Here is an 18,166-nt window from a genome sequence, read left to right on the forward strand (position 1 = left end):
CTAACCGTAAAGCGAAGTATAGACGACAACGGAGGGTGAACCACTAAATTCTAGCGCGTCTTTTGGAAGAGCAATCGGATGCGGTCGCGGCTTGCAACTGTCAGTGTCAAGCATTACTGCATGTGAGGGCGGCCGCTCTCTATTATACATTTATATTTTTACCCAAAGCCACCAACATCCACGACTATCAGACAGTGACTGAGTCAAAGAGAAGATCCCTCCAAGTAGACCAAACCCGGAGAACCATGTTTGATGATGCTACAAAGTCCGCAGCACTTTCACTCTACTGACACGTTTTCGCATGCTTACAAGAACCCGAGCCGACTAGGGGCGTGCAAACATTTAAGACCACTCACCATCAAAGCGTGCCTATGAGCAAATATGAGTAAGACCCAAACAGGATAAAAGCGGATAACGGGTTGGCTTCAGACTCCGACACTTGGGGCTACCAAGCGAAGGATCCCGGGAATGAAATCCATGTCTCTGTGTCTCCATGCCCCACCAAGTTTGCAACTGGAACCTTTGGTTTGGTAGACCGTAATAGGTACATGCATCCAAGAGATAACTCCTTGACAATGTCGTACAACCTTGGGTCAAGAGGAGATAACTGTTACAGGCACCAATGGTTAATTACAAGCTGTTGGTTGCAAAGGCTCACCTCAGCTTAGAAAATACTTCCGAGAAAAGGGAATTCTATCACGCAACATCCATGTCTTGCGCTGGGGACATACCCGGCCAAATCAAACGGCGCTGCTGCAATCCAACTTTAATTCTTCGGCCAGTCCTTGTACCTCTGTACCTGTGCTGTACCTGAAAACCCTCTAAAAAGCGGGATCTTCAATTCGAATACGTATTCCCATGTGCCGGCAGGCCTGACGACGTAACATTCGCATTCAATTGCCGTATCTTTCATGACCTAGTCATCTCTCCTTAAAAAGGCTGATCCTCTCTCTCCACAGACGAGAAAAAAAGACTCCTTAATTACTGCAATGTCCAAAAAAACTTGGGTGCGAAACCGCGTATTCCCATCGTCGGGGTCTTGGAGGAATCCGTCCCCGCCACCAATCACATCACAGTCTGGATCGGGGGAATAATCTCCCCGGTAATTGCTCTGATTGGTTGGTTTCCTTATTTGGTGCTGACAGTCTCGTCTCACTCATTATCCTTTCCTCCGGGTTGAAAGTGACTCGATAGGTCTTGATAAAGTGCTTGGCTGTCAGCGTAAACATTGCTAAATTCCCATGTGAATCCTCGTTCAGCGACTGTTGTAATAGGCTCATGTGAAGAGACTAGAGCAACTATTGCGTACGGTACAAGTACATGTTTGGTGGAGTTGACATTCGGACTCTTGTTAAAATCCGACTCCGTTAATTGACTAAACCGCTAATAGGGGATGCTTTACTTCTTATTTCCACTTTCAATGCTGTCAATGGCAATTGGCCTAAGACTCTTTCTAAATTAATGACATTTATACCTTGTTTTGACCCTTTTGCGGAGTTGGACCCGATCAATGGTGATGCACTGTTGGTACCAAGATCAATCGCCCATAATCAGATCCAACGTTGCAACATAGTACCCATCAGTGACTGAGTCAGATTGAGCCCGTTTTATGCAGTTTTGAGTTGTACTACAGAATATCAATCATGCATCTTCAGCTTTCGCCATATCTCACCTCGATGAGGTAAACCTAGTATACTGAAATGCCACGATGAAATTAGCATCCGTGCCTTGTCCGGATACAAAATTTGTTTGCTTTTCGATCGGGGTAATCGAGATCCGATTAAGCTACTCTTGATTGTGATCTTGGCGTTGGCGATCCCTGAAACCCTTTTTTCCATCTCACGCATGCCATGTCACAATGCAATACAATAAAAGTCAAGATGCTGCACTTATTACTATGTACCACTTACGGCTGCCTCTCAGCTCTTAACCATAGCCCCAAATAACACGAGATCCAAAGCTGAGTGGAATGCTAGTCCCGCGCCTCTAATTACACACGAGCAGGGTTCCTCACCAAAATAATCCGCCCACCAACGCGAATGCGATCTTTGCGAAGTCACGGGAAAAGAGACCCCTCCAATCTTACACCTCATCTCAAAGATCCCCGCAATATTTGACGCCTTTGTCCCTTTTTGCGTAAGTATGGCTAACAAGGGCAAGGTCGATCATGAACGAGGCCCGCTCCGCAACAAAGTCCGCTGAACTAACACCAAGACTACATTGCTAAACGACCTCAAAACTGTTCGTAAACGACCTCAATATATTGATACACTAACGTGGCCACAAATGAGTGTATCTTAGATGTGCCTGTGCGTCGCTTTGTTTGTCCGTATCTGTCCGTCTTACTCCTGCAGGGGTCGAGCTGAATGGATACTGTGCCTCTTAGTTCCGTGAGCTGTCGAATGCTGACTACAGTATTCACGAGGGGATATTTGCACGAAGTCAGAATTTACAGCAAGTCGTATGGGCCGCTGTGGAGACATACACCTATGTAAATATTCTGTAGCATTGGGCTGTAAGCCAATCACTAGGAGCTTTTGCATTGTGACAGAGCCTCATATAACCTCCATGGCCCAGTTCAGTCTATCGCGTACAGGTATCTCAATGGGACATAACTCTGCTATTCAGCATATACTTATTAAAAATTAACCGACAGAGACATACGACCTATCATTATATATTTATAACAGCGCTGTTGTTTATGTCAATACAAATTATGGCGCAAGTGTTTCCATCACTATACAGAACTGGTAACAAGTGCCCAAGTGAGGATTCCTGCCAACTATACAAATCCTCACAACAGCGCCACTTTCCCGTTTTTTACGTTACAGGACGTGATTCCGTTCTCAACAGGTGACACTGTCAATGCGCCTACTGACCTTTATATATTGAGTTATCTCAGATCCTAAACAATGAAGAGTGGGTGGTGCAGTGGTTTCCTACAAACCACAAAAAAACCTACCACCTAAAAAAAACCTAAAACCAACCACTTCAACCACTGTACACCACCCACTCTTCATTTTTGTATTTTTGGGGTTCGAGAACACGTCGTGACATGTTGGGCATGTTCAATGTGGCTTGACACCCCGTGACCTCGGCCAGACTGTCATCGAACAGCGCCGAAAGACACTCTTCCAAACACATCCTTCTACAACAATTGCACTCGGACATTCTACATCAGGGAATTATTTAACAGGTAAATTCTGTTCTTCTCCTTCTTTTTTCACAATTTATACTTTATGCATGTCTCTTGTGCTATACAAGATGGCATACTGATCGTGTCAAACGACATTGTTGACTCATCGACATCAACTCAGGGGCGCGGTATGTACAGTATGTACACACTGAGTCATCTTTTTTTTTTTTTTTTTACGATGACACGTGTCACTGTCTATGTCTATGCTTTAAATATTAAAATATGTTGTCCATGCCAATGAAGAGCGTGATGGCACAGTGGCATCCTGTCCAAAACCTATAAACCTTCAAATCTGAACCTAAAAAAGTTAACATCCACTCCCCAACCGCTCTTCACTATTTTTTTTGCATTTTTGGGGTTCGAGAACACCAAGACACGGTGATACTATAGATGTTCAACGTGATTTCAAGGTGTCCTGCTCACGATGTTGTCTGAAGTGTCTTCGAGCAGCATCGAAAGATATTTACACCTTTAGAACTTGTGGAACTCGAACTCCTTTCAGGCTGTGGAAATCAGACTCGCTCTTTTTTAGGAAACTACCAAACATAGTGGTTTTCTTTTGCGATATCTATACTGCATGTGTGTGTTTTGATATCGTACAAGACAACATCGTGTTGTGGTTGTGGTTGTGGTTGTGGTTGTGTACTAGAGCGGTGTTGTCAACTCCTCGACATCATCACAATAGAGGCGTGGTGGCCAGTGCGACTTTTGACAGACAGTCAAGCCACGTTCGACTGCCTGTACCTAACCTTTATATGCTAAAATATGTGACCATACTGTCGGAGAGTGGTGCAGTGGTATCTCTCCTGAAAAAAACCTACAAACCACAAACAAACTCTCTACCTAAAAGCCACCTCTCCCACTGCACCACTCTTCTTTTGCCTTTTTCAAGTTCGAATCCCATATTTTTACATCTTCCGGACTGTGTCTACCCTTTATAAGTTAAGTTATGTCAACATACTGTCGGAGAGTGGTGCAGTGGTATACGCTCCTAGAGCCTACAAACCACAAAAAAACTACCACCTAAAAAAAACTAAAACCACTTCACCCACTGCATCACTCTTCTTTTGCATTTTGCATGTTCGAACCGCATCGAATGTTAATACATGAGAACACCACACTCTTGGTTTCTAGATGAACTGATGTTGTATTGGTAAACCTAACCTGGAGCAAGCTGTATTTTTTGCGAAAGTAATGTCATGGACTACTTTGGAAATTAATACATGTTTAGGAATAATTGTATTAAGAAGGGAAGAAGGATGTAACTTGCTCTACCATATTTTTTATCTTTCCTCCAAGTATCTGCCAGTGGAAAGAGTGTAAACGGGTGCATGCGATGGAGTGTCTTGCTTAGACGGATGACATGGTAAATCACAATGGACAAATAAACTCCAAGAAAATATGAATTGCTAGATATCTCAAGCTACATGGATATCTATATTTTTGTTTACAAGAAGTTGATTCCCACACCGACCTGCAGTCCCTTGGTGGCAGCCTCCCCCTTTCTCAGAGCCAGGGGTAAGCTAAAGTTCAGCTCAAATCGCGCAACAGGGTGCGCATATACCAAGCCTACACCAGCGGCAACACTGGGAACACCGTTGAAGACCTCACCAACGGCATTCACCAAGCCCTTTCGGACATCTGATCCAGTCAGCTCTGTTGTGGCACCACCGCTGGAGGACTTCTTGGGGTCCTTGAGCGCGACCAGACGGCCACCGTTGGCAAAGAGCTGGAATCGTAGACCGGAGTCAGGACCCCTATAAGGTACAGGGAGGAGCATGTTGACACTGCCAGCAGCGAAGACATCGCCTCCAACGGAATCGAGACCATCATGAGGGCCCAGGCCACCAAGCTTGAAGCCTCGAACGTCCGTTGGGCCTCCAAGCTGGAAGCGATCGTTTACGCGAGTGGAGCGAAGATTGCCACCAAACTCATAACCGAGGGGGAGAGGAGAGAGCATGCCTAGTCTAAGTCCACCGCCGATGGAGATACCTGTTCGTCCATGGATACCAGGGAGGGGGACAGGGACAGCACCGCCGACCTCAATCTCACCCTTGGAGAAAGCAACATCACCAGCAAGAGGACCAAGACCGGCAATCTCAAGACCGGATCGAATCATATAACCGCTCTGGGGAAGTTGGGGGTTGTCACGTCTCTCCCTGCGGAATGTGTGCTTAATAGCGCTCTTAATAGAGTCACCAGCATCTGCTCGTACAGTTGCACTGGCACCCTCGGCCAAACCAGTAATTTGTCGCCAGATACCAGAGTACTCAACGGACTGCTGGTCACGCTGTTCGTTAAGCCAAGTAAACCGCAGGTTTCCGCCCTTGAGAACCTCCTCATGCGACGCCCAAGGCTTTTCGGCAGCAGAAGCTAGACCCTCCAATGATATCCTCATGTCGGAGTTGCTAAAGACAGGCGCAGTAAGGTTGGCGCTGTAAGCCGATCGTGTACGAGTACCAGCCTTGGCGTTCAACTCGAGCATCTCGGCACCACCAAACATGTTTCGCCATAGCAGCGAACCGTAGGCAGAACCCTCTCCGTTGCCGACATCGGTACCAGTTTGCAGCTTGAATCGAGAGAGCTCCTTGACTAGGATGTCGATGTTTACATCGGTGGGCGAGGTGGAGGGGTCTGTCTGCTGTGCGGATGTAATGAAGATTTCGGGTTCAGGTTGGAAGATTTCTATAAACCAGTTAGATTGGTGGCATGAAAAGAGTACAAAAACGCACGTAGACCGTCGAGCTTCTGGCTAGCAATGCGGAGGGTGTTTACAACACCACCGACAGTCGAGTTTTCGTTGTTCTTGTTGGCAACGATTGGGAGGAAAATGGGGTCGAGGAAGTCCATTCGTGTATTGACCGCACCATGAACTCCAAGCACGTTAACGGTCATGGGCGCCAACAGCTGATCTTCGATCTACGGAATTAGTCCAGATCTGACTGAAAAACCAAAGATTGTCTCAGAATTCTTACCACTTGGGCCATGCGCCGTTGCATAACTTCATCCTGGGTCTGTTGAAATTCAGGCCTCGCCTCTGCTTCGTGCAACAAAGAACCTGTGTCGGAATGAAGCTTGCTGAAAGGGTCCATAGCCTATTGCAATGTCAGACATTCTGGCCTCCCCAAAGTGCCAATTGAGATGTAGTTACCGGACCCCCAGTCGAGCCAGGAATTGCAGCCATTTTTTTCAAGCCCAACGAACCGAGATGTTAGTTTGCAAGCCCTCACGATGGCGTTGGGAAAGTGTCGAACCACTCACTCACTGGACCCTGGGCAGCTCCCAATTAACGATTCGGTACGTGCTTTCCGAGCTCCGACCCTGACAAGACCATCAGTCTGTGGCTCGCCTGGCTTGTGGCGCTTAACCTCTTCTTGTTTTCGGTCCCTGATAAACTTCGTCATAGCGGCATGTGATGCACAGCCACAGAGACCATCCGGACCTAGCGGACCCCAGCGCCTAGTTCCAGTATACGTCCTCCCTGTTCCTCTCTTGTTCATCTCAACCGACTTTCGTCTTCCCATCACTCTCGCAGCATACATAGCATACCGAAGGGTTAGAACATTCGGAAAGGGCGCTCTCTTTTTTTCTTTTCTACTTTCATTCCCTGTGCGACGATATCGTTAAACTAGATCTTCTTTGGACCTCTTGCGACTCACGCGACCCGCAATCTGTCCCATTCCTTTGATACCTATCTCCCAACGCTTTCCCATCGTCAGCATGGCTAGCAAAGCCGCCACCAAGCGTGTATGTGTGATTGATCTTGTTAATCGAATGCGCTGTACTGATTCTTGTCAATAGTTGACACGCGAATTCAAAACCATTTCCGAGAACCCTCCTCCTTATATTGTTGCCCATCCATCCGAGTGTAACATCTTGGAGTACGTTACGTCACGTTTGAATCTCTTGGTCGCGAGTCAACTTTGCTGACGGTATTACTAGATGGCACTATATTATTACCGGCCCTGAGGACACACCGTATCATGGCGGCCAGTACTGGGGTACACTCATGTTCCCCCCGAACTATCCCTTTGCCCCTCCCGCCATTCGCATGCACACACCCTCCGGTCGATTCCAGCCCTCCACGCGACTATGTCTCTCGATTTCCGATTTCCACCCAAAGTCCTTCAACCCGGCATGGGAAGTCTCGACCATTCTGATTGGACTGCTCTCGTTTATGACGAGTGAAGAGATGACAACAGGTTCCGTTTCCAGCACAACCGCCGAACGAAAATACCTTGCTGCTCGATCGCGTTGGTGGAACTCGACCGGCGGCGGCTCAAACATGAAGAGCAACCCAGCGAACAAGGGCAACGTCAAGGCTGGAGACGGTGGCGCCAAGTTCCGAGCAGAATGGCCCGAGGTTGATGTTGAGAACTGGGAGTGGATGACCAAGCACAAGGTTGACCCTATCTCGGGCAACCGACTAGATGCTGATAACAACGGATCTTGTCGACCACAGCTGGGCATTTCAGGGACCAGCGGACATCAAACACAAGCCGTTGTCGATGTTGTCAACCAACAAAGAGATGCGAGCACAGGATGGATATACCGCAACAAACTCCTTGTTGCCGGTGCGGCCATTTTCTTTTATGTTCTTGTCGCCAGGATTATCACCGGCGATGCGTAATTTGAGTTTATACTAATGCGATGGAGGTTTATATTTCTACCCAAATCTTGTTTTTTTTCTTTTATCAATGGCGGACTGGCGGGCGCAACATGGTTCAACAAGCCAACACCTGTAACTCGCGCCTTAGTATGGCGTTCAGGGCATGTTCAGCAAATGCTTTGACGTTTCAGTTGCTGACGATCTGCTTCGCGTCGGGCAGGACTAGAACAGCCACTAGCAGACTAGATATAGCAGTGGTTAATACAGCATGTAGACTTTATGCAAGTCATGTGTTTTCAGGTCAGCTTTGATGCAGGAAGCCACTGTCGAGTTAATCAGAAACAGACTTCAGCAGGCAGCCATCAGATCTGCAGGCAAACGTCAAGCTCAGCCTATAACGATGGACGCAAACGACGTGAGTAGGATATCGGAAGCCGGATGGCTGCTTGTTGATGATGACTGTTTTCTCAATGACGGGAGTGGACCGGGAAGTTCAGTGTTGACTGCGCTAAACCCACTACTGCTAGGCCCCTAAACCTTAGTGGACCTGCCTGCGGGGAGGCTTCAAGAAAAATTGTGACGAAAGACCCAATTTTTGTTACCTTGCGACTCGTTCTCCATCTTTGGAAGCCGTTGGAAGCAAACCACAGCGACTGAACCAAACTCGACATCATCATCATCACCCGGGTCTCCAGGTTGGCGAAAACCTTCGAGCATAATTTCTTCCCCCATCTAAAACTATTCTCACCGCCCAAGGTTTCTCGTCAGGCCTTGATCTGTTTACACTCATTCTTTAATTCACCTTCCTTGAACTCATTATCCAATCCAAGCTGCTCCTGGTTGAGCTCCTGCTCTCCGCACAAAAACAGCTGCAACTGGACCCTCATTTCTAGTGCACCACCAGCTCAACCTCCGATTAGCGGACACGATATCTCGAGCCCAGATTCGACCCCAGGGCACAGGTTATCTCAACGACTACTGCTCTCCATGCCTCTTCCTCTAGATCCGTAGAGCCTCCCTCCGAATCCCTCAGTAGAGGTCTGGGCCACTGCCATTGCCCACCTCCCCCTCCCTGTTCGTCGAATACTTCCACCCTGCCGAATCGTCAACGATCCCGCCTAGGAGATGGCGCCCCAAAACGGCAAGCCCCAAAACGGCAAGCCCCAGAACGGCAACTCGAAGCCTCGTCGACCTGGAGGGAGCAAGCTTGCTCAATCCTCCAAGCCTCTCCCGGCTATCCCACTGCCCTATGTGAAGCGTCAGGCCGCTGCTGCTGCTCGGGCCAGTGCTGCCTCTGCCGCGAGCCAGAAACCTGATGCGCCTTCGCCCTCCGAATTGAAGCTCACGAATGGCAATGCACCTGCTGAGGTTAAGAAAGCTGGGTCTGTAGCTTCAGCTGCAGCGCCTAGCTCGGTTTCCAGCCCTGTTTTGACTTCAGCTTCCAAAGCTGAGAAGAATTCAACTGAGAGCAAGGTGGAGAGTCTCCCAAAGTCAAAGAACGATAACGCCAACCCTGCCAATTCGCACAATGTTTCTGGTACGTGTAAAAAATATTCAAAGTTTGATGAACTCGGACCTTTTAGCAATAAACTCACAAGTATTTTCCCATATATAGTCGCATCTGTCTCCGAGCATTCTACCACCACCGAGAACGAAGACACCCACAAAAATCCTGCAGTCTCAGACCGTGCCGATCAGCCCACCACCAAGAACCCAGCTGATATTGGATCTCGAACATCCGACAAGACCGCTGCTGCGATGGACGAAAAGTCAAATGGTGTCGCGGGTCAGGGTGAGACGGCCCAGCGTCATCAAGGTTATCCCGACGCTATTGACCCCAATTTAGACAACCACCACTTTTCCAAGATGAAGTCTCAACCTCCACCCGCTGCCCCCTCTGGCCGATACCAGATGCCACCTGCTTTCCAACCTTCTGGCCAACCTCTGGGACCAACTGTGAATGGTGATATGCGCGACCCTCGACCCCTGTTGCCTAAGGGCCCGCTCCCTCACCCTCACCAGCCGCACCCCAGCAACGGAAGCATTCATTTTGGCGCTTTCCATGGTTCAACAAGCTCATCACCAGCTCCTTTGGCTGGAGGCATTGCCCCTCCTCCTGGTATGCTGGGACCCGATGGTCGACCTCCCTACATGGCCCCTGGCGCCAACGGATTCCCTCACATGATGCCCTACGGAGCGGAACATGTCCCTGTCAGCACTTTCGATAACTTCGGAAGACATCAGATGGCTTATGTACCCATGGACACATACTCTTTTGGCCCCTCGACCCCGCATAGCTACCATGATTCGCAAACATCCGGCCCTCCAGACGATGTCAACATTTACAATCAATTCGCTGCAGCTCCAGTGCGAAATGGCGGTCCGGGCCGAGGCGAAGACAACCAGTCGCCAAACTACCCAGGCAGAATGTTTGGAGGTCCTGAATACCCACAGATGATGCAGAATACCGGTCCTCCTCCGCACATGATGTCTGGGATGGATGATGCGGAGGGTCTCATTAACCATTTCCAGCAACAGTTCGGATCTCCCCAATTCGCCGATTGTGTCTTGGAGCTTCAATTCGCCAACAGAAGAGCTCTTCCAGTTCGCATCCCAGGTCACCGAATTGTCTTTGCCCGCAGCCCTGAGCTCGCAGCCGCAATGTCGAAGGGTCTTTCTCGGCCCAGCGAAACCGGACAGCTCCCCACTCTTGTTCTTGAGGTAGAGAGTAAATGGATCCAACCTGATTCGTTCTACTACGCCGTACAGCGCCTTTACGGCCTACCTTTGTTCACCCCACCTCCTAGCTTGAAGCAGGGTACCACAGCCAACGCAGGGTCACTGCCAGAGCGTTTCGATTTTGCTCTTGGGTATGCTGCAGCTGGTCATCTTCTCCACTGGGACGCAGTTACTCGACGTGGCTGCGAGTTGGCCATGGAGCTGTTGGACGTACAGACAGTGGACAAGGCAATGGAATTCGCTCTAGAAGGACACCGAGATGAGGGGTCCTATGATGCGTTTAAATATGGTGATGGATCTCGAGCAATGCTCAGAGAGATTGTCTCTTTCATTGCCAACAATCTTCATCCCACCTTCAAAATAGACACTTCGGTCACCGACTCGTCGAACTACGCTCGTCTTCCGCCCCAAGCCTCCCTGGGTAGCAACGCCACAACTCGCAAGCTTTCACCCCCACCTATCGCTAGAGGAACTTCAGTCCATCTCAAGGGGCGTCTCTCTCAGCAAATTTCCGGTATCAAGTTTGGTGACCTTGCCTCGAACGAAAGCGTAATGTCACCAACTTCGGACGCCTCGGGTGCATCTCAACCACAGCGAACGTCGCTCAATGCCGTCCTTTCTCGCATTCTTCTCAACCTTCCCTTCGACACACTCAAGGAGCTACTTGAAAATGCAACCAGAGATGGAGGCGCGTGGCCAAACGCAAACGCCGTGTTCCAGGCGGTCAGGGACACGGTGCTTGAGAGAGAGCGACGCCGACTCCAGATTGTTGAGATGGTGAAGACTCGTCAGATCCCACAATGGGAAATCGTGTTCAACCAGCTTTCTACTCCGGAGCCACGGAACTACATTGGTCCTTGGGGTGCGCTGGGCTGGGAGGAAGAGATTGTTTGTGTTGGACCTTCAGACAGCCCAACTCTTAGCCGAACTTGGACTCCTCTGATTGACCCCCAGATGAGGACCCAATCAGCATACCCTTGAAACCGACTTGGCTGATGCTACACTTTCTTTTCGATTTGATGGATGATATTATGGGTTATGGACTGATGAGAAACATGACATCATCTCCACTGCCAGCTACGTGCCTGTACACATACTTATCAGAGCCTTGGGTACGCAAGTGCGTTCTGACCACTCGTTTTTCTTTTTTAAAAAGAGTCGTGCTTGAGGAATGCTTGCTTTGAAAAGGGTGTCTTGCGGCAATGCGATACGCTTGGGAGACTTTTGGTTGATGAAAAGGCGTTGGGGGGTATGTCAACATTGGGGCCTTTGAAGCGAGGAATGTTTTTAATGACTGGGACTTTGGGGATTGCGGGCACCCACGGAAAAGGGAAAGGAAAAAGAAGAAGAAACAAAAAGTATTAATGATTTTTACATGTTTGTCGGGACTTGAAGCGGTGGTTCACTCTCACTCGTCCTGGCTTCAGCGTTTGGGGACATGATTAGGGGGGTTATGATGAACGACAAGTGACTTGACTATTGGAAGTTTAAAAAAGGTAGGTAGTAGCTACTAGTTACAGCATCGAATGGAGTATGCGTCTTTGCGCCTCTTGATTTGAGAGAGGACGAGAGATTAGGTAGCATCTTCAAGAATGGTTTGATACCCCAGATTGAGATTTATGCCTTAGTTGTGAAGTGCATGACGATGTAGAGTAAACGAACTAGTTCCACGGGGTTAGAAGCTTCTTTGGGCTGAGCTAGTCGAGTTGAACCGACAAGTTGGAAGGTCGTTAATAATTTCATGTGATGGTGTTTTCTTGAGAGAGCATCCGAGGCGGGGAACCCCTGTCATTTATCTCCATAAGGGCAGTATTGTATGTTGCTATTCGTTGAAGAGCATGACTTTAATTAACTGGGACAATCTTAGCAGGGTCTTGCTATCAAAGCCGAGGTCTCCCATCTCCACTTTACGTCGTCTCGCTCATTTCCAGGTTCTTGGTCTTCATCCCTCCTGTTCCTGTTTCTGACTCTCCCTCATCATCATCATCATCCATTGTTCTCGTGACAGATGTGATAGAATCGATCTGGACCCTCAGCATTTCCGCTGTTTTACCTTCAAGTCCAGATCTCATCTTGCGATTATTCTTTTCCTTTTTCCTCGTACTTGATGCCGTCTGAAGCTGTCTCTCGAATGCGCCACTGGAGCTCAGCTCGTGGAACTGCGCACACGCCATCGCGAATCAATCGACACACGATCCTTTACAGCCGACGATAATTAAATATAAATACACAACACCACATCCGCTCCTTTTTAACAAATTAATCTATCATGGACTACTCCATGTCTTCAAGCGATGCCTCGGGCTCGCGATCTTCCAGATCATCCGCCGCTACAAACGACCCTGTTCTTCGCAACACGTTGCGTTACACCATTTCAGCACACGAATATGCTGCTCTGCACAAATACATCATTTCACGCTCGCGCGTGCTTCGTCGATCAACGCCTACGCCGAATCGCGTCGAGAAGGCTCTGAAACCTCCCAAAGGCGGCGATGATTATAATGCTAGGACGATTCGACATGCGCTGAGGGTGTTTGTCATGACGTTTTTGGGTATGAAGGGATGGGATGCAGTTGCAAAGAGGATGGGCAAGGAAGAGTGAGTAATTCATTCACGATATATTCGTGATAAATGGCTAATACGTCTCGACAGAGTACATTCGGGGCCAAAGAAGCCCTTCTACAAGTCTCCAGCTCTGAGACTATCTATTTCTCTTTCTACAATCCTTCTCCTCTACAGAATCCTCTTTCGATTCTTCACTCGACTTCGCGTCCATTTACTCGATCCTCAAGTCGAGCCCTTCCGCTCGCGCAACCCCCGAACCGCAGCGATGCTCACATCAACTTCAGCACCAGCCATCGGTGCATCTTTCGCCGGTCTGGCTCTTGGAATCTACCCAGCTCAGAAGATGCGAGTCACCATCGCTATCTACACCATCTTCCGCGCTTTGGAGTTTGCATACAACTTTTGCGAAGCCGACGGTCTTATCTGGGGCAAAAAGAACGGCGTCAAGAGAGAGAGACCTTGGTGGTTTGGAAGTTGGATGCTGCAGCCTCTTGCTTTTGGACAGCTTTTCCACGCGGCTGTTTTTGATCGGGATTGCTTCCCTAAGCCCTTTGGGGACTTGATCTTTAACAGCTCATCTGGTTATTTGCAATCGCGTCCTCAGGATTGGGCGTCTGGTCTCAAATGGCCTCAGACTTCGGAGATTGTTGATAGCTTGGCTCAAATGGCGCGCCTCAGCTGGCCGTAAGTAATCACACCCACGATAAGAAACTCGTTACTGACTTATTACCAGTGCTTTTGTTTCTCCCACTTTGTTCCCTGGCAAGGAAGTTCTTCCTCCTAGCCTGACTGCAATTGCGCCTTTGACATCTCGAGCACACCCGCTTATCACTTCTCTGTCATGCGCAACATTACATCCAGGAGACCCTTCATGCGCTCGAACTTACCTAACATTCTGGCTTCAATCTTTCCCGCCATTTGCCCGTTTCTTTGTCGCCGTCTTTTCTGCGCTCACCGTCATTCCTCGATTCTCCGCTCTTTACCACAACCCCCTGGCAACCCTGCAGCTCATCATCACAAAAGCCCTGCGCATGTCCACTTTTGCAACCGGTGCTCTCTCCACAGCCTGGGCGTCCATCTGCTTCTTTCAAACGTGGCTTCCTCGTCACCTCCTCGCGACACAGCGGGTCTTCCTCGGCGGTTTCTTTGCTGGTCTTTGGGCCTTTGTCGAGCGAAAGAATGGCCGTGGTCTCTTCTTGTACAGCGCCCGCACTAGCGTCGACAGCCTCTGGAAGGTCGGTGTTAAGCGACGCTGGTGGAAGAGCATGAAGGGTGGTGATGTTTGGGTCTTTATGCTGGCTCTTATGGTCACTGGTGTTGTCTACGAGAAGGATGCGCAGGCCATCCGTGAGACCAACTGGCGAAAAGGTGTTAGTTGGCTCCAGGGCCAGGGCTTCAAGGATTGGGGCGCTGAAGAGGATGAGGAGGAGGATGATAGAGATAAGCGGGAGTAAACGATGTGTGATGTTTTGATGAAAGTATGGTGTTGGGCGCATTTAAGGGTACTTTGTTTAGCATGGGAAATGGAATAGACGTCACAGAATGTCTTTGTTTTTGGTCATATATCACTTAATGGTAGTATTTATTTCATCCAATACCTTTTTATTTTCTGGATCCTAAATGTCTGACCAGCAGACTTTTATCCTAAGACTCTATTCTCCTCAACTCTGACAAAGGAAATGTGACGTGATAAGTCATGTCCGTTTCATACCCAATAATTAAACTCCAAAGCTCCAATAAATCCGCGCCGTAACCGTCGCCCTCTTCCTTCAGTCCGCAAGTTTGGCCCCTTATTTGAGCCAATACTCCACAATCGCAAGCAGCACAAATGCATATGTGCTCACGGCAACAAAGGATATGAACGCCCCCATAAAAATGCAAACAAAGTCCCCTATACTGTCTGAATCATCCATCGAATCATCGTACAATATGATGTCACGCTCGTACTCAGACCATGTCGGTGATCTAGAAGTGAAAGGGATCTGCACAGCAAAAGTTCCATAAGTAGTTGATGCGAAAGCAGAAGACAGAGTGTGAAAATACTCACCAGTAGCAGCAGTACCGGGTGAACTGAGCTCTCCTAGAAACAACCGAGGTGTGCTAGCTCCATGGTCGATGGTAGGTGCATTTGGATATACGACGGGAAAGGGTTCACGGTCCTCGTCCCATGGCGAGAAAGGGGGGTTTTCTCTACCAATCCGAGGAGATTCTCTATCGCTGGAAGTGTAGTAGGAAGAGGGACTGAGTTCTTTCTGAGTTGCCCATTGATGAGGACGTTGAGGAGTTTCAATCCGCTGCGCAATAGGAGCGGAAGCAGGACGAACACCAAGCTCATGACCAGAGGTGCGAGTAGACCAGAACTCGCTCTGTGTTGTCGACGGAGCGGGTTCATACTCACACTCGCGGAGAGTTCCCGATGAAGCCTCCAGAGGCGATGCATACCTGCTTGATGCAAGTGTTGCACTCTCACCTAGAGGAGATACCGGGAACTCACCCCGAGAGCGTCCACCATCCATCCACGTAAAAGGATAAGAAGGAAGAGACTCAAGAGAAGAACAAGAACGTTCACCAGAGGGTATAGAGGTTATCACCTTTTCCAACTCTTCAAGCATGCTTGCCCAGAACTGCGCGGATGTCTCTTTCTTGGGGACAAATTCGAAGTTTGAAATCAGGCTCATGTCGAATGATGGAGGGCGATGCCCGCGATCGCATTGCTCGGAGAAGAGTAAGGGGCGATCGGTAAGGGGTTCGCGGCGGAAGGGGAGGGGTTCCATGTAGTGCTCGACGCCGGTGCGAAGGGAACCCATGATTGCGAGGTTGAGTTAAGACGACTGGATGTGAGATGCGAAGAGTTGCTAACACTCCAGTTGAGAAAGGTTAAGTTGTGTTGAGATAGAGTGGGTTAGTTGTGTTGATGAGTTGTGATAGTGTTAGTATTAGTTGAGGTAAGTTGATAGCAAGTTCTCTGATGGAAAGTGATGAAGAAAGCTATGATCTGTTGACGGCTAAAAGATGAGAGAGCTTTATACCAGATGGGAATAGTGAATAACGGGAGTGTGAGCGGGACGTTCCTTTGAACAATGAGTTGTTAGTACAAAGGGGGTGGTGAAGATATTCGTACAATGGATTGATGGTCTGTTCTTTCAGGAGGAACTAATGCTATGTTCACTATATATGCTGGCCAGTTCTCTTTTTTGTAGTTAATGCAGCTTGGCATCTTTGACACAGTCCTGACCAGAAAGCCTTCTCTTCTGATCACTAACCTTATCCTTGGGATAGGATCTTGTCCAGAGAAGATCATCGCTCTGTTTCCAGTACAAGACATACGAAAAATCCCAGTGAATTAAACGCATTGTCTACTGCGTTATTCACAAAACCTTTATAAGCTGCCAAATCCCCCCTTTAGGATTTCGAAAACTTTCTATCAACCAAACCTTGACTGAAATCTACGAACCTATTCAGATATTTTGCTATCACAACTATTTCGTCACCACAAAGCTATTTCACCACCACACAACCAAGGCCTCTCTATTCAACTGAGAGAAATTGAGTTTCTTTGAAGATTCCCATATCCGAGAAAACGTCAACATGGCCATGGATGAACTCGAGGAGTTTCCTATGCGAAGAACCTCCCAAACGGTGAGATTCGCTGAGACTCTTCAGCCTTCAGCTTCCAGTGTTCCAGGTCGAACTAACAACCAGACCAAAGGCATTCTTCGAAACTCAAACGGAGATGTTCCCAACGGCGCCTTCGACGCTCAAAGCTTCGATACTATACATGCTCCTTTCAGGGATTTTAGTGAAGTCCACACCTTTGCAGACGTGCCCCGGGAGACCTTGCCCGAGGAGAAATCGCACGCCTACACATTCGAGGACCTCGTCAACGTACCGTCGGGTATGTTCTCTGACCCTGCACGCAAGAAGCTATTGGACTTACGTCCATTCACCACAATTCTGGCAGGCTATGAGCACACCTCCTGCCTTATGAGCGGTCGCAACTTCCAAGCCAGCGTTGAGAAGGGGGTGCCCGACATGGAAGACATTGACGAAGAATTTAATGAGATCTGGGTTGAGCTCCAGCTCTTTTGGGATCTGCTTCTTCGTATGCAGCCGAACTGTATCACTTCTAATGCAGAGTATACAGGGCAGGCTGTTGATTTCCTCCTGGATCTGTGTATGGCTATGCAACTACCTATAGATGGACCTGGATATCAAGTATCAGCTGCGAGAATGCAGATCAAGTGTTTCCGCCGCCGTCTTCGACGGTTGGAATTGCTTCTGCGGACTGAGATGCACAAGTGTGGTAATTCAATTGTCATGCTTTGTGGATGTTTGGTCGGCTTCAAGCGACCTGAGAGCAAGGAGCACGATGGCTTTTGGGCGCCCGTCTTTGGAAACCGTGACCGAAACCAGCCCGATCAAGCAGACAACAGAGCTTTCACAGTCCGCGATGTAGCACTACTCCTCAGAGTTGAGGCCTATTTCGCTCACTTCTGGCTTGCATTCAAGAAAAAGCATGGTACTGAAGTAGACGATTTCGTCGCTGCAGCCGTTGAGTCAATGGACGACGAGATTAAGCAGTATATTCCAAAGCACTCTAGAAACCCCTTACGTATCAAACGCGAGTGGCTGAATGTTCTGCTCCATCCGTCCTTTCGCAAAATTGTCGTAAGAGAGGTGAACGAGATTGTCAAGGAGGCTTCGATTTTCTATACCATTCATGGAACGTCTGGTCATCGACCGGGTTGTCAAGCTCACAAGACCGCCTAAGCCTGCGGCTGAGAAGACAATGTCTTCCAGTAGGATTCGGACAAGGGGACGAACCCTGAGCCCTGCATTCTGAAAGAAGGAATACAAGGGCGGTGAGGAGAAGAAACCGTCTTCTATGAGGAGGACCTGCAGGCAGGTCATCCAAGAAATGATTTCCTTTGTTGGACAAGGATGGATGGGTAAGGCGTTTGATGAGCCTAAAGCCCTTGGATACATAGATGTGTAACAAATTGACATGAAATTGGTACTAAACATATTAAGTCGTTGAAAAGTGATTAATGTAACAA

General features: G+C 48.6%; 6 protein-coding genes across 6 annotated transcripts, besides 1 other annotated feature; 4 read left to right on the forward strand and 2 right to left on the reverse strand.

The window, feature by feature from the left end:
* Positions 1–4,643: 4,643 nt before the first annotated feature.
* On the reverse strand, positions 4,644–6,380 carry FPSE_09493 (uncharacterized protein; the record flags this gene model as incomplete). Its single annotated transcript, XM_009262610.1, has 4 exons — positions 4,644–5,881; positions 5,929–6,115; positions 6,172–6,291; positions 6,348–6,380. The coding sequence occupies 4 exons, from the start codon at positions 6,378–6,380 to the stop codon at positions 4,644–4,646; spliced, it is 1,578 nt and encodes a 525-aa protein (XP_009260885.1).
* Positions 6,381–6,916: 536 nt separating this feature from the next.
* On the forward strand, positions 6,917–7,826 carry FPSE_09492 (uncharacterized protein; the record flags this gene model as incomplete). The annotated part of the gene is made up of 3 exons (XM_009262609.1): positions 6,917–6,943; positions 6,998–7,077; positions 7,139–7,826. 3 exons carry the CDS (start codon positions 6,917–6,919, stop codon positions 7,824–7,826), a joined length of 795 nt encoding a protein of 264 aa, XP_009260884.1.
* A 1,104-nt stretch (positions 7,827–8,930) lies between these two features.
* On the forward strand, positions 8,931–11,525 carry FPSE_09491 (uncharacterized protein; the record flags this gene model as incomplete). Its single annotated transcript, XM_009262608.1, has 2 exons — positions 8,931–9,342; positions 9,421–11,525. 2 exons carry the CDS (start codon positions 8,931–8,933, stop codon positions 11,523–11,525), a joined length of 2,517 nt encoding a protein of 838 aa, XP_009260883.1.
* A 1,288-nt stretch (positions 11,526–12,813) lies between these two features.
* On the forward strand, positions 12,814–14,563 carry FPSE_09490 (uncharacterized protein; the record flags this gene model as incomplete). Its single annotated transcript, XM_009262607.1, has 3 exons — positions 12,814–13,142; positions 13,197–13,793; positions 13,843–14,563. The coding sequence occupies 3 exons, from the start codon at positions 12,814–12,816 to the stop codon at positions 14,561–14,563; spliced, it is 1,647 nt and encodes a 548-aa protein (XP_009260882.1).
* Positions 14,564–14,899: 336 nt separating this feature from the next.
* Positions 14,900–15,916, reverse strand: FPSE_09489 (uncharacterized protein; the record flags this gene model as incomplete). Its single annotated transcript, XM_009262606.1, has 1 exon — positions 14,900–15,916. One exon carries the CDS (start codon positions 15,914–15,916, stop codon positions 14,900–14,902), a length of 1,017 nt encoding a protein of 338 aa, XP_009260881.1.
* Positions 15,917–15,974: 58 nt separating this feature from the next.
* Positions 15,975–16,063: a microsatellite.
* Positions 16,064–16,697: 634 nt separating this feature from the next.
* Positions 16,698–17,879, forward strand: FPSE_09488 (uncharacterized protein; the record flags this gene model as incomplete). Its single annotated transcript, XM_009262605.1, has 1 exon — positions 16,698–17,879. One exon carries the CDS (start codon positions 16,698–16,700, stop codon positions 17,877–17,879), a length of 1,182 nt encoding a protein of 393 aa, XP_009260880.1.
* Between the last annotated feature and the right edge of the window lie 287 nt (positions 17,880–18,166).

This window comes from Fusarium pseudograminearum, chromosome 2 (genome assembly GCF_000303195.2).
Source record: "Fusarium pseudograminearum CS3096 chromosome 2, whole genome shotgun sequence".
NCBI classification, from domain to species: domain Eukaryota; kingdom Fungi; phylum Ascomycota; class Sordariomycetes; order Hypocreales; family Nectriaceae; genus Fusarium; species Fusarium pseudograminearum.